Below are 15,407 nucleotides of genomic sequence, written 5' to 3' on the forward strand. Positions count from 1 at the left end.
GGCCCCGCTGCTTCGTAGTCTGAGTCCAGAACGCGGTGGCCGCACCTGACATAGACACGTAGGAAAGACACACAGACTCTGTGACCTTAACACTCCTATTCTCCTGCAAAGTGGAGGGGTACTAATCTCTCCTACTTCACCTGCAGCTGTGAAGATCAATGAGGTCAGGTGTGTGTGCAGCAGGGCCCTTGGGAACTGCAGAGTCCTGAGTCCCCAGAAATCAGAGCAGCCACAGGCGCCCACATGCCACAGCACCATGAATGCTGAGGCTCCCCGAGTCCCACGTCAGAGAGAGAGAGAGAGGCTCAGAGATGTCCAGGACCCAGGAGCCCCTAGGCTCCTAGTCCTGTGCACTCGCCCCATCCCTCCTCCCCACGCTCCTCCAACTCCCTCTATAGCCTCAGCCCCCTGAGCATCAGCCTGGCCCATGCTCTGTCCTTTCCTCTCCCCCTCCTCCTCCTCAGTCCCTAATGCCTTCCCAACCCTTCAAACACCTCTCCCATTCCCTCTAGCCCAGGGGTAGGCAAACTTTTTGACTCGAGGGCCACAATGGGTTCTTAAACTGGACCGGAGGGCCGGAACAAAAGCATGGATGGAGTGTTTGTGTGAACTAATATAAATTCAAAGTAAACATCATTACATAAAAGGGTACGGTCTTTTTTTTTTTTTTAGTTTTATTCATTTCAAATGGGCCGGACCCAGCCCGCTTGCCGTAGTTTGCCCACGGCTGCCCTAGACCCTTCCCGGTCCTTCCTGCCCCTCTCCCACCACCATCAGCCCACACCTTCCTACATGGCTGGTGAGAAGCTCCAGGATTGGGAAAGGTCAAACATTCTACACAGTCAAGACAAGGAATCCAAATCTCAGTAGACGGAAAAGTTAACAAAGAGATGCAATGTGTTGGGGTGGGGGGTTGGGGAACGTGGGGAGACCTGGACAAAGGAAGGTGAAGAGAGTAGCCAAAGAACACAGAGGCACAGCCCATGGACACAGACAACAGGGGGGGGAAGCCAAGGGAGGGCTGGCGGAGCTGGGTGGAGATGGGCAAAGGAGGGGAGAGAGAAGGGGGGCATCTGTAAATGTCAAGAAGATAATTAAATAGAGATGCAATGCCTTTTTGCACTCTTTACTCAGTTGGCTTTAGAACATAAAAGTTCCTGAGACAGACGGTGGCTGGCTCACAAAACTACCAACGTGTTCCTTGACAAAGTTCTTTTTCAGCCACTCTGCAGGGAGGCCAAGGTCGTGTGGCCAGGAGTCAGGTCCCAATGCCCTTTGGGTTCTTAAATTATTGCTTCTTCTGGGCCTTAAAACGGGGCAGACAAGAAGCACCACGTTCCTAACCTCCTGAGAGACAATGTGCCACTGTCCACCCCACTCCAGACTTGGAGTGGCCAAGGCCAAGAAGACAGAGTCCTTCCTATGCCCATGAAAGCACTGTGGTCCTGGCCCAGGACACCTGTGACTAGAGCTGAGAGGCCTGCAACAGCCACTGTGCTCAGTGGGAGTCTCCAGAGGTGGGCGCGTACCGTTTCCTCCAGCAGTCACACTATGACGTCACCAAGGAAGCTTAAAGCGTGGGCTGCACGAGCAGTAACACCTCCAACATCACAGTCACCATTCAGACAGGTTGCAATTTTTCAGGCATCCGGCACACGTCCCCTCGCACACCGGGATGGTTGTCCCCTTACCTGGCTCTGAAGCCGGGGGCTTCTCCCATCTCCATTCCGGGGTCTTCAGGGTAGGTCTCCAAGGAAAGCGAGGAGTCATCTTCGCCCTGGGTCTCTGGTCCACTCGTCTCGCCAACCCCCAGCTCCCTGGCCTTCATGGGGTCTGGGTCTCTGGCCTCCTGGCTAGGGCACAAGGTGCCAGTGTCCCTGAGGCCGAGCTCTTGGCACTGGCTAACTTCTCCCACCCCATGCTCCCTGGCTTCACTCGGAGTCCCAGAGAGCTCCACATTCCGGAGCCCCAAGTCCTGGGTCCAGTCCATCTGCCCCACGCCACATCCTCGTGGCTCCTGAGAACCGCCAGTCTCTAGGTCACATGGCACCTCCAAATTCCTCAGGCCCAGACTGTCACCCCAGTCCACCTGGCCCACCCCACGCTCCCTGGGGCTATCTGGCCCCACAGCCATGTTCCTGAGCCCCAGGTCCGGTGTCCAGCTTGCCTGTCCCACTCCACGCTCCCTTGATTTAAGGAAGTCTCCGGCCTCCACACCTGACCAGTTGGTCTGCCCCACGCCACTCTCTCTGGCCTGGCTGTGGCCTTCTGCCTCCCCCACCCCAGCCAAATCTCTGCCCCTCACCCCGACTTCAGAAGTCCAGTCCTTCTCCCCAACTCCCATCTCCCTGGGCTCCTCAGAACCCCCAGCCTCCAAACGGCTAGCCAGGTCCACATCTCTCAACCGCAGGTTATCCGACCAGCCGGTCTGTCCCACGGCACCCTCCCTGGCCTCACTTGAGACGCCAGAACCCACACAACTGGACACTTCCAAGTTCCTGAGGCCCAGCTGGTCAGTCCAGTCCACGGGCCCAGTCGAGGTCTTCTCAGGAGACACAAAGTGGCCAACTCCCATCTTGCCAGAAGGACTCGGGCCAGCACCACTCACTCGGTCATGGCCAATGATCCCAAAATGATGGCTCCTCTTGGTAGCCTCCATGCAGAAGTCACCACTCCAGTCTCGCTGCCCTGGGCTGAAGGCCGCCTCTGGCTGGGAGACCACACCGAGGCTGAAGTCGCCAGCCCAGCCTCGCTGCCCCACTTCCCTGTCTTCCGGGTTGGCATCGCCTGGGCTCTGGTCCCCTGCCTGCTGTCTTCTGTGCAGCCCTTCAACCTCCTGGCTGGCACCGCTGTCCTGCCAGCTGCTCTGGGCTCTCGGTCCCCGTGCTCCATCCTGGTTCTGGGGGCTGCCGGGGCTGAACAAGCCCCCCAAGTCTCTCTCCTCTGGCTGGTCTGGGTCCCCGCTGGGCTTGCCCAGGCCATCTCCTCCGCTCAGAGTCTTCTCAAACTCCTCATCCTGCTGCTGGGCTTCCTCGGGACTGAACGCGGTGCTCGGGGCTCTTACCCCGAAGCCTCGGTCCTGGGGGCTGAGGGCCGTGGTGCTGCCACGGCTGCTGTAGCCCCTCATCCAGGCACTCTTCCCGAAATCCAGGTCCGGCTGCTCAGCACCCTGGCTGCCAAAGATGCCAAGCGACGAATCTCTCTTCCCAAACTCCTGGTCCTGCTGGTCGGCATCCTGGCTGCTGTACTTGCCCAGGTGGTCCTTCTTCCTCACTTCCTCCACTTCCTGGCTGGCATAAGCCCCCAAAGAATCTCTCTTCCCAAACTCCCAGCCCTGAAGGCCCGCGTCCTGACTGCTGTAAGAACCCAGCACATCCCTCTTGCCAAATTCCTGGTCCTGGAGTTCCACATCCCGGCTGGAGAAGGTGCCCTGGGAATCCCTCTTTCTGAACTCCCAGTCCTGAACATCCGGCTCCTGGCTCTGCTGAGTGCCAAGCGGGGCTGGTTTTCCAATCACCCGGTCCTGGGCTGGGAGCCCCCCGCTCCCCTGCAGGCTGCCGACCTCCACCTCCTCACGGACCTCCGCCTCCTCATGGCCAACGATGCCACACCTGCTGGCCCACTCCCTGGCGCTCCCTTCCCCTGCTCCTTGCCCACTCTTGCCGGACCAGTTCCTCTCTCCAAGGCCTGGGTCCCCTCTAGGGCTCGCATCCCTAAGGCCATAGTCCTGAGAAGTGTCTTGGGACCAGCTGGAAGGGCTAAAACTGCTGGACTGTGTATCTGCTGCAATCCCAAATTCACTCTGCAGATCTTTCTGGGCCCAGCCGAGGAGTCCCTGGGAATCAGAAAAGAGAAACAAAGAAACAATACTGAGAGTCGATCCAGAATGGGAGTCAGCACTGTCTGGTGCCCGAGTGAGTGAGTGAGCGAGCGAGCGAGCGAGCGCCACACTTTGGCAACAAATGTGGGCCTAGCTGTGTGACCTTGAGCAAATCAGTCAACCACTCTGGGCCTCATGGTCCTCGCCCTTAAACAGGGATGACTCCTACTGCATGGGTGGTTAGGGAGGATTAAACAAGATCATTTAAGCCAAGTACCCTGCATAGCACGGGCTCGCAAAGAGCACTCAGCAATGGGTACTCAATCGATGACCCTGGGTCATGTTTACAGACCTTGGGCAACACTTGGCTCCCTGCCAGGAGATAGGCAGCCTGGCTTGGTGGGTCTTCACAGGGTGTGGGGCACACTTCCTTTATGAAAGGACAAGACTCAAAGCCCCTTCACAACCTCCTTTCCACGGCGAGATTCCACCGCCACCCCAGCCCGTCTAGTCCTGTGAGTTCCCAGCCCTCCTGCCCTCAGGAAAGCACCCACTGCCCGGCCTCCCCAGGAAGACCTCCCAGCCCTCCCTCACCCCAGCCCCAGGGGAGACAGGAGGGACAGCCTGACCAGGCAAAACTCCCAGCCAGGGCTCCACACCCGAACTCCCTGACTCACTCCTGAGGGCGGGTGAGCCCTGGCCTCAGGGCTGTGCAGCCGGCCGGCCTCATCCCGCAAGGCAGCGTTGGCCAACAGCCTCTCCAAGACAGACATGGTGTGCTCCCCATCCCCAAGCCGGGCCATGGCCCCTGCCCCCAGCACCCACCCGGCAGCTGGGTAGGCAGGGCTGGGCACTCCCCTTCGCCCGGACCTGTCGGGCGGCAGGCGGCTCTGGCTCTGGGCTCACCCTGGCCCTACTCCCTCTAGAGCAGCTGCAGCTCTGGGGGCCCCGCCCAGAAGCCAGTTGAGTCACCCACATCCCGGGACAGACACACCTACTGCAGGAACGAGCTGGGTCTTAACTCCTTCCTGCTCCTCCTCTGCCACCAGCTCCCTCAAAAGGCCCCTGGCTCCTCCTTCCTTTCAGTCCCGCCCCTGCCAGCCCAGGCTGGGCTAGAAAAATACATTTCAAAAGCCACCTGGACTCCAGCCCTTAAAATGACAGGAAATGTGGAAGGAGAAAGGGCACTGGGCCCAAGCCCAGCCATCAGCTCGCTGGGTAACCTTGCACAAGGCTCGCCGGCTCTGGACCTTGGCTGCCTGTCTACAAGGCAGGTCTTGAGCTCAACGGCAATAACTCTGAGCCCAGCCGAGGAGTCCCTGGGAATCAAAAGGAGAGAAACAAACTCATGACGTACTAAGTACTCATGATGAGCCAGGTGCCACTGTCAGTACTTTATAGGTATCATAGCTCCTTTAGTCTTCGCAATGACCCTATTAGGTAGAGTTCATGACTGTTATTCCCATTTTACAGCTGCACAAACTGAGGCACAGGCAGGACAGTAACTTGCTCAAGGTCACACCTGGGCAAATAACAGAGCCAGATGAACCCAGGCCATCAGGTTCCAGCACCCACGCTCTAAGTGGCCACAGTCCGTTGCCTTTCACAATACTAGTCCTAATAAAGGTTTGAACGCTCAGTATGTGCCAAGCTCAGAGCGTGTTCCACATCTCGCTTTACCTGCAGTACAACCCTAATGTTATTATGAAAGGACGCTGACATTTAGAGGTTAGGGCACATTCCCAAAGCCACTCAGCTAGTGGATGCTGGAACTGGTACACACTCTGAACTCTAAGCAGCATCCCTAGCCCCTGCCAACAGCTTTGCCAGACTGCACAGCTGTGAGGGACACGTCCATAGGTGCCTTGCTCATAGCTGTACCCCGAGCTCTAGACAAATAAAGTCCATTCAGAAAGAGCGAAGCCCATTGAAGCCCTGGCTTCCATCCCGAGGCCCCCGCCCGCCCTGTGCCCATCCTCACCTCGGAGCAGGCACTTGGGGTCTGTGTGCTCTTCAGCTCAGGTCCAGCTCCCCGCCGTGCACTGCCAGCATTGGGGGGTGGCGAAGCCAGGAGGGCATCCAGCCAGCGGGAGCTGCTTTCAGGACCTGCAGGCTCGGGGGACACCCTACAGGGGTCCGGAGCCTCTGTCCTGGGTTGGGTAGTCACAGCCCGGGCCAGGGTCACAGCCTCCTCCTCAGCAGGCAGTGCCTTCCCAGGGCCAGGGGTGTCAGCAAAGAGGACACAGGGCTGGTCAGGGGGTGCTGGCTGCTGCTGCCCCAGGACCGGCTCCAGGACGGGCAGGGCGGCCTCCCTGGTGGCCACAGGGAGTGGGGACTCTTGTCCGGCCGGGGGCTCCTGCTCCTCACACCTCTCCTCTGCCTGTAGCAAGGCCGGTTCAGGTGGGTCCCCTGTTGTTGGCAGAGGCTTGAGGGGATCAGCTGGGGATGGAGCCTGACTCTCCCCATCACCCTTTTGGTTTGGGGAGATGCCCGAATCATCTGTCTGCACCCCAGAGCCAGGCCTTCCTGGTCCCTCTGGAGCTGACCAGACCCCTCGCCCCTGCTGGAACGCTCCCTCCCCACTGGATGCAGCCAAGTCACCAGCCGCAGTGGCCCCAGCCTCTGCGGCCACAGCCTCCGCCTCCGCAGCCGCAGCCTCTGCAGCTGCAGCCTCAGCCTCTGCGGCCTCACTGGCTTCAGTGATGGGGGAGGGGGGCGGGGAGTCCAGCCGCCACACCCCTAGACCCGAAGGCCGAGTGGGGAAGGTCCATTCAAAGGACTGTGACAAGCTCCAGTTGGACTCTGTCGCACACCCAAAGGGACGCTCCAGGGCTGACTGGCCACCCTGGGTTTGGAGCAGGTCAGCCAGCGAGCCCCCCAGCTTCTGTTCTTGATCGGGCAGCCGGAGCACACCTTCAGAAAATCGGCGCTGACCCAGGCCGGTGGGGCGGAGCTCTGCGTCACCCCTGGCCACCTCCTCGCCAGATGGGAACGTCCGATCAGGATCAAGCAACTCACCCCCCTCCATCGGGGGCCGGGGTGAGGTGGCTGGAGGCTGCTCTGGGCTGTGGCTCCCTGAGACCTTTTCCACGGGGGGGCTACTGGGTCTGGGGGCATCTGGGGCTCCCAAAGCAGGGAGCCCTGGGCTAGGGGCATGGCAGGCGCCCTCATCTGGCAGGACCACGACTGGGGATGCTGGGGTCGCAGGGAGGCAGGGATAAGGCCCGGAAGCTGCGGGGCTCTGGACCTCTGGAAGATGAGAGTGGCGGGGAGGGGGAGAGCGCTGGAGGGGTGAGTGAAGTTGGGGAGACCCAGGGGCTGGGCCTGAGACTTCAGCAGGGAGGCCTGGGCTGGTGAACCCTCCATTCTCTGAAGTGGGGCCTGGACTTGAGGGGACCAAGGGCTTGGAAACCTGCAAGAGAAAGGTTGAGAGCCATCACGCACCTTCAGGTAGGTGGAGGAGACCCCTGCCAACCCCATATAGACCACGGATCAGCTGCTTTTTCACCTCTCACTCCAGACAGGAGAAAACTGGGGGCCTCTCAGGACAGCTGGGAAAGGCCCCAAGTATTAGGACTTGCTAAGGTTCTCAGCCCTCTCCTTGAGTCCCCTCTCCCCAGAAAACACACACAGCCCTACTCACACAGTACGACCCCACCACCTCAGGGGGTTCACACACTCCCACCCACCTATCCCAACGCTCGTCCAAGGATCTCCTAAGAGTCCATGGTTCATGGTCAAGAACACTGGCTTTACAAAGGGGAAAGGAAATTTGGAAATCTGACCATCCAAGCATGCGGGGTTCTGCTTCAGAGCAGGACTCCAAGCCCAGGGCAGCCCCCAGGAGCAGCTCAGGGATGTGGAGCTGCCCACCCTGTTCGGTGCACCCCCAGGTCCCAGCGCTGCTGACGGAAGCAGGCAGGCCTCCGGCTTCAGGCACGGAGTCACCCGCACTGCCTCTCGTAAGCTTAGGCCCTTCCATATGGTGGTCCCTTGACTTCTCTGAGCCTCAGCCTCCCCTTCTGTCCATTAGGGCTGGTGGCAACCATGTCCCCCTCACAGATTTAGGAGAGGAGTAAGTAAGATTCGTGCACGTGGCCTCTCGGGACAGGACTTATAAAGGGTGGAGCTGTGGGACGATGGGGGCCATGCTTTCAAACTTCAGACATCTCCCATCCTCTCTCAGCTGCGACCTTGCTTCCCTGAGAACACAGAGGCCAGGGCATGGCAGGCCCACACCCTGCCACCTGACGGGATCCCAGACAGTGAACTGTCCTTGCTCGGGGCTAAGGCCAGCCCCTCCCCTCTCCCCTGCGTCACTGATTTTTTCCTCCTGGATCATTTCCATCAGCACAAACTGCTCTGACTTCTTCCACCCTAAAAAGAAGAAAAACACTCTTGCCCTCACCTCTCTCTCTAGCTACTGCTCACTTTCTTGAACACCTTGTCTACGTTTACTGTAGCCCCAAACAGGCTGCTTCCTGCACCCTGCCACCTAACTGCTCTTGGTCAAGGTCACGATGTTTCCTTGTAGCTAAGTCCCATTCTCAATGCACCTTCCTTGACCTGCGGGCAACATCTGCCGGCTGACCCACCCTCCTCTCCCCTTCCTCCTCCGGCCTTCTTCCTCCCATCATGGAAGCTGCCTTCCTACAGCCTCCATGACTCCACCAGCCTCCATGACTCCATTCACCCTTCAAGTCCTCCCACCTGGCGGCTGCTCCATCCTCTCCTCAGCTGGGCTGGGCTGGTCTGGTCTGTGCCTCAGTCCTCTTCCCTCCAGAGGCTCACCCACTCCCCAGGTGATCTCAGCCGGTCTTAACTACGAGTCCCCGGAGCTCCAGACTCAAATAGCCCACTGCCCACTCGACATTTCCACATGGATGTCGAAAAGACATCTCAAACTCAACTAATCCAGAAGCAAACTCCTCCCATCTCCTCCCATCCCGCTTCACCCTTCAAGTCCCCTCTCACTAAATGGTAACCTGGTCCTTCCGGTTGCTAAGGCCAAAAGCCCTGGCGCCATCCTTGACTCTGTGGCATGCTCTCTCTATCTGCGGTCAATCTATCCGCAAACCCTGTGCCCAAACTGACTTTCAAATTCCACCCAGAGTGACCACTTCTCACCATCTCACCACAGGCTACCTCCAGGGCCCATCACCTCACCCCGGGATTACTCAAACAGTTACTCAAACAGCCCCCAGCTGGCCCATGCTGCTGCTCTTAGCTCCCTGCAACCAAGAGGGCACGGTGACTCTTTACAACTCTCCTCCGAACCCCTCACTCAGGCCAAGGTCCTCCCAGTGGCCTGCAAGGTTCCAGGCGATCAGTCATCACCTCTCAATCCTCACTGCCACCCCGCTGCTCCCCTCTCCCTGCGACCCGGGCAGCCTGGCTTCCTTGCCAGGAAGGTACTGAGTCCTTCCGAGAGAGCACTGGAGTCGGACAATTCAGAGCCTGCTCAGCCCCTGGGTAAGTTACTTAACCTCAGTGAGCCTCTCATGTGTGACTAACAGGGCCCACTAGCTGCAGTGATCACAAGGATTAAGCCAGTCAACATTGCTGGCACATGCCCAGCACACAGTAGGTGCATGACTGACGGCAGTTACGATGGATAATTATTCTTGTAACAGCAGCCTCATGGCCTGAACCACACTGGATCAAGAGCACGGGCCTGGGAGTCAAGAAACCTGAGTCCCGGGGCCAGCCCCTGGCAAATCACCTCCTCCAGGACCCTCAGTGCCCCATCGGAACCAGAAAGAGATAGAGCAGATGACCTCAGGTGACCCTTCAGCTTTACATTACTCTGAGTCCAAGTCATAGCGGAGGGTGACTCACGTCGGTAGGTGGCTCAGAGCTGGCCGGCTGAGCCAGGTCCCCATTGAAGGCCCGGTCCAAAGCGGGGTTCCTGGGAGGGAGAAAGACAGGAAATGCAGGCACAGTATTAAGAAGCCCGTGACAGATGGAAAAGGGGGCAGAGCTATGTTAAGACTCTGCCTAAGTGACTTTAGCAGCACCCAAAGTTAACCGCCCAGGCATTTCCTCCTGAGCCCTGCCTGGGACCACAGGGGACAGAGAAGCTATCCAGTTTCCATGGAGAAAACGGCCCAGGAGATAGTGCCTATTCCCTACCTCTATGCCCAGGGCTAAACTCCCCTAGTCCCTTTAGAAAAACCACCCTGGAAGCCCACACTCCCCAGTGACTCCCTAAAAAATTACCCTCCTTCCCCTAGCCCCTAAGGGGTTAATGTTCTCCTCCAGCCAGGGAGAGTGCAGCTGGCCGGGCTGCCCTGCCAATACTTCTAGAAGGAGTGAGCACAGGGGGAGGGAGGGAGGCAGAGTGATTTTCCAGGGTTGAAGCTGTTCCTCTGAAGCTCTGCTTGGAGCCAGGCAGGGGAGGACGGAGGGCTGACCCAGCCTGGGAGCCCTGGCGGGGACAGAGAGGGTTAACCCAGAGCCCTGCCCTCCAGTACTTCCAGGTGAGAAAAGGGCTGGGCTGGAGGGCAGGGTAGGGCAGAAGCCTCCAGCTTTGGGCTCAGCCCCCACCACAGCAGCCCTGCCCTGCACAGCAGCAGGAAGGGGAGGGGAGCCTCTGGGCCCCCCAGAGGCACCAAGGGCCCAGGGGGTCAACAGTGCCTCAAGCAGGCACTCCCTGTCCTGGGGATGGATGGCACTTGAGATCCCTCGGCCTCTTCCTCCAAGCCCCTGTGCCCACCACCCCAAGAGGCACCTCCTGGCCAGCCTTCCTGCACTGGCAGAGCTCTGGAGAAGGGTATTACACTCAACAGTCTCCAGCCCGGCCGTAATCTCTGCTCAGTGACACTAGCTGGCCTGGTATCAAGGTGTGTTCCCATCTAATCTCTCCCATCAGACTCCTGCAGGCAGACCGTGCCCTTCTCATCATACACCAGCACCTCCTGGTACACTGCTCCGTACACAGTAGGAGCCAGCAGCTAAGAGCTCGTGTGCTTTGGAAACAGACATGAATTCAAACCTCAGCTCTGCCTTAGTTGCTGAGGAACCATGGGAAGTCACTTTTGAATCTCAGTTGCCTCATCTCTAACATTAACATTCCCTTCACTAAACAGAATGGCTGTGGATTAACTGAGGCGAAGTTCAGCTCTTGGCATTAAAAAGAAACTTCCATACTGTGCATCTGAACTCTCCATAGATGCCCATCAACTCTAAAGAAAATTATAACTGTAAGGAGAATCCAGTCATAACACCGTCTGCTGGCAAAAGCTTTCTAACTCAGACCGGGGCCTGCCTGCACTCACAGCACACAACGGACCTAACAGTGAAGGTCACAGTCCCAGATGGGGCCTCCTACTTCATCCTCCAGCACGCAACGGCCTCCCGCCCCTCACCTCTCCTCGGGGGTCTGGCTGTGCTCCTCAGGGCACTCTGTGGGAGACTTCGCAGGCCCCTCCTGGGACCAGTCCCTGGAGAGGGTCCCACCATCCTCATCCACAGGACCAGCAGCCACACCATAGGTCCTGGGGCCGTATTTTGAGCTACCATCGTGGTTAAAGGTGAGGCGGGAGCCCCAGAGGCGGTCAGAGCTGGTGGGGACCTCCTTCCGCGGCTGCTCCATCTTGGCCAGAATCTCTTCCACTGTGGTGGCTGCAAAGCGCTCAGAGGCTGGACGGAAGGGGGCGGGGGCCTTCCGCACACCCCCTGGGGCAGCACATCGAGCCGGGGGTGTCAACGGAGGCATCTCTTCTTTCCCAGCCTCCTCTTTCCCAGCCTCTTGGGTGGCTTCTCCTCCAGTAGACGTCTCGGCCGGCGGTCTTGGTGCAAAGGGAAGGGGACGCCTGCTGCCACCGTAGGGCTGGGGTCCTGCCAGCATGTTCATCTTCCGGGCAGAAGGCAGCTCAGCCAGAGGACCCCGGGGTGGCCGCGGCCCAACAGACACCAGCAGGCTGGGCTTGGCAGGGAGGGCTGGTTTGGCAGGCAGGGCCCGGGGTTTGGGCTTGACAGGAGGTTTGGCCCGAGGGTCACCTACCAAAAGGAAAGGGTTGGTTGGGGAGGCTGTCAGAAGAACCAGGATGTAGACTTCTTCATCTCCTTCCTATTAACTCAAAATGTTTGCAACCTTCAAGGCACAAGCCAAACGTCACCTCTTCCATGAAGCCTTCCTTGGTTTACCATACCTATCCCAGAAGCACCTTCTGTCTCCAAATTCTCAAAATGTTTATTCAATCCCTCCTGTAAGCTAGAGCTATTTAAGGGTCCAGCTGACACCTTATTTGTCCCTGTACCCTACTCTGCATCTAACACATTATTACTAAATGAATGAATGAATGAATGAGCAAATGAGCCAATAAGTGAATGCTACCTACCCATAATCGAGCCCTCAGCCCAACATTTCTCCAATCTAGTCCTGTCCTCTTACATGGCACTCTACCATCCTGCCATCCACAGCAAACCTTGTATCCCAGCTGAGCCTCCCTACTCTGCCTCCTGGCTGTCCCTCCCCCAGGACACACCCAGGCCACCTCCCCAGGTGTGTGATGAGGAATGCAAACTTATTATTGACCTAACCCACACAGAAGTAAATCTGCTGCAGGAAAAGAAAACAGGATTAGGAACCTACCTTCTATATAAGGCATGCCAAAGCCAAATAAAAGACCTTGGTATTACTCACTGCCGTGGCCCTCCTAACAGAAACCTCTATCATCCACTCATTCGGCTCAGCCTAAGAAAGGAGTCTAGACGGGAGCCAGGAGGCCTGGGTTCAAATCCCTATAGGTACACGTCATTTCTCATCTAGGCCCCCGCCTCCTCCTCGCAAAAACACTCGCATTACCCACATCATTTTGAAGGTTAGCTTGTTCTTATCTGCTATAGATCTAAGACCTCTAGCTGTTCTAAAGGGTCTTACCAGGAACTGAGAGCCTTTCCAACTCATCCTGCCCTCCTCCCTCCCACCTCAACAGAATCATCACTCCCCCACCCCTTCCAAGACAGAATGCGGACTCAGCCTCCACCCCTCTCACTGCCCTCCCTGCCACCCGGCTCCACCCTGCACCCACAGGCACCTACCTGGCTCAGAGCCAGCAGATACCAGCTCCTCCTCCATCTCCCGGGGTGGTGGGGAAGCCATGGCTGTGCCTTCCCTGAGAACAGACACTTTCATCACATTCGGCAGAACCTGCATGAGAATTGAGAAGCGGAGGGTGTGAGTAGGGGCAGCCAAGACCCGGGAAATCCGAGGGAGAAGGCGAGAGGGTTGGGCGTTGGCAGCTGGCTTGGCCAAGGGAAGCCTGCTACTTCTAGCAGAGGCAGAGTGTGGGACAGGAAGAGGGAACTTCAGAGCGGGTGGGAGGTCAAGGGAGGCCCCCAGCAGTCCATCCTCAACTCTTCCCAGATCATTCTCTAATTCTGGTCTCCTCACCACAAAGTCCTGGAGCTTCAGGGAGCTACCTACTCTTCCCTCCCCTGCTGAGCTCTCCAAGACACCCCACTTACTGTTCCCAAGCCCCCCTCAGGTGCAGCAGCCTGCTCGAGGTATCTACTCAGGGGCAGAGCGAGAGGGCCCCAGAGTCTGAAGCCTCTTCGTGAATCACTTCATGGGAGACGGGAAAAACCCGCTCCTCCCCGACCTGGGGCTCCACCCCACAGCCTGCCTTCCCTTTCCCGCTCACCCTCCTTCCCTCCCTCCCGCCTGCAGCTGGGAGTGGTTCCCTCTCCCCCCTTCCTCCTCCTCCGTCCACATCCCTGCCCCAATCCCGCCTCGCTCAGAGCTGTCTCATCCAAACACGGAAAAATAAGGAATAAGAAGTAAACATCTGGAATACATTTTTTTCTTTAATTTCTCAATTGCTTTGGCTTCAGCACGGAATTTGATGAGGTAAAAGCCAGGGCCTAGTCCTGTTGCCATAGCAATGGCCTCCCACTGGATTTCCAGAGCCGTGCCAAGAGGAAGGAGGAGCCGGCCCAGGCTGGGCTGGGAGAATGGGACAGGGCTTGAGAACATCCGGTGGCGGGGTGGCCTGGGGGAGAGGGGGGCAAGACTCCTGGGGTTTCCCCTTCTAGGACAGTCAGGGTAGGACAGCCACAGCCTAAGCACTGGTGATACTTGGGTGGCCCTCGCTGGCCTAGGATGGGCCTGAGGGGTTGTGAGGGGCAGAAGAAAATTTTAAACCCAGTGGCACAGCCCTAGAGGAGTCACTGGGGTCCCTCCTCTAAGCCTGAACCAGGAGGGAGATTGGGGTCTGATTCAATGCTGGGTGGGTCTACCCCCTTCTAGCTGTGTGCCCTCAGGCACAGTGCTTACCTCTCTAAGCCTTGGTTTGCCCAGGTGAGAAGTGGAGTCAGTGTGACTGCTGGGAGACTTACCGGGAAATGATGCATGCAAACTGCTTAGCATGATGCCTAGCACATAATACGTGCCCAATAAATGGTGGCCATTATGAATACAGTTCCATTCAGTGTCGCCAATGAGCTAACATCCTTGGCAACCACCTCCTCCTCTCCCCAGACCATGCCTTCACTCCCACAGGGCCCAGTCATGTCACCTGCTCTTCAGACACTCCACCACCTCCTCAGTTCTCATCCTGGCTCCTGAAGCACCATCCCACCCACAACACCCCCCACCCCCACCCCAGGCTCTCCAGCCTGGGGGACAGAGTGCTCCTCCCTCTAGTTCCAAAGGAAGGGGGATGTTTCCTAACACGTGGTACGCACAGAGCCCCTGATGAAAAACCTAACCCCCTCCAAATGGCAATGGGCACAGCCTTCCTCAGAGTCACCCACTCCTAGTCAGGGAAGACAGTGCCGCCCAATCCAAAGAAGGGCCCTCTAATGCCCAACATTTGCAAAACCTACCCACCCCTCACCTCTGACCCTGCCCCAGCTTGTTTCAAAGATGGGAGGGAGCAGAGAGAAGAGGATAGAGAGAAACCCAAGACTGTCCATTCCCTTGGTCAGCCAACTTGCAGGGCACACTGCTCACTATGGGTGGGTGAATAACTGTGCAGAGCCAGGCCAAGGGTGCATGGGGGAGGGGCCCATGATAGGGAAAATAAAATTAAAACACAAGACTGTTTCCTTGTCCTTGAACATTATTACATGGAACATGGTGTGGGTGATTAGAAATGGAGACACACTGGCCCAGCACCGAAAAACGCTTCCACCTGGGGGCCTGAGGGACCCCTCTGCAGTATGAGGGCCAAGCAATGAAGCAGGGCTCGGCTTCCCCCGCCGAGGGGATCCCACCGCAGCTCACAGGCCCCAGTCAGGAAACCCAGGTGCCAAGCCCTGGCTGCAGAATCACAGCGGCTCTGAGCACTCCCCACCCCAGGAATCGGGGGCTGCAAGGGCTGGGGAGAGGTCGGGCAGTTCCAGCCGGGGCAGGGGCCCAAAGGGACTTCGGCGCAAGCGGGGTCGCCCCTCTGGACCCGAGGATCTCTGCCCGGACCCGGACCCAGAGAGGTCGGCAGGGATGCCACACGAACTGCTGGAGGAGGGAGGGCCAACGGAAGACGGAACAGCCAGGGTGAGGGGCCGTCTGGAGAGGCCCAGTGGGAAAGCTGGGGACAGAGGGGACGGCAGCAGCCGAGGAGGAGGAGGGGAGGAGGGGGGC

At 58.2% G+C, this 15,407-nt stretch overlaps 1 protein-coding gene across 5 annotated transcripts in view; it reads right to left on the reverse strand.

The window, feature by feature from the left end:
* The window catches only part of TNKS1BP1 (tankyrase 1 binding protein 1), a 36,141-nt gene extending 23,167 nt beyond the window's left edge, over nt 1-12,974 (reverse strand). For all 5 annotated transcript variants that reach the window (XM_015559202.1, XM_015559200.1, XM_015559201.1 and 2 more), the window contains exons 1-5: nt 12,866-12,974; nt 11,188-11,821; nt 9,659-9,728; nt 5,802-7,232; nt 1,692-3,835 (exon numbers count right to left, since the gene is read on the reverse strand). In XM_015559202.1, coding sequence (XP_015414688.1) covers nt 1,692-3,835; nt 5,802-7,232; nt 9,659-9,728; nt 11,188-11,821; nt 12,866-12,959 — 4,373 coding nt within the window. In that variant the 5' untranslated portion in view covers nt 12,960-12,974. The remainder of the gene's footprint in view (nt 1-1,691; nt 3,836-5,801; nt 7,233-9,658; nt 9,729-11,187; nt 11,822-12,865) is intronic.
* Nucleotides 12,975-15,407: the final 2,433 nt, after the last annotated feature.

This window comes from Myotis davidii, unplaced genomic scaffold, assembly GCF_000327345.1.
Source record: "Myotis davidii unplaced genomic scaffold, ASM32734v1 scaffold874, whole genome shotgun sequence".
In the NCBI taxonomy this organism is placed as follows: Eukaryota; Metazoa; Chordata; class Mammalia; order Chiroptera; family Vespertilionidae; genus Myotis; species Myotis davidii.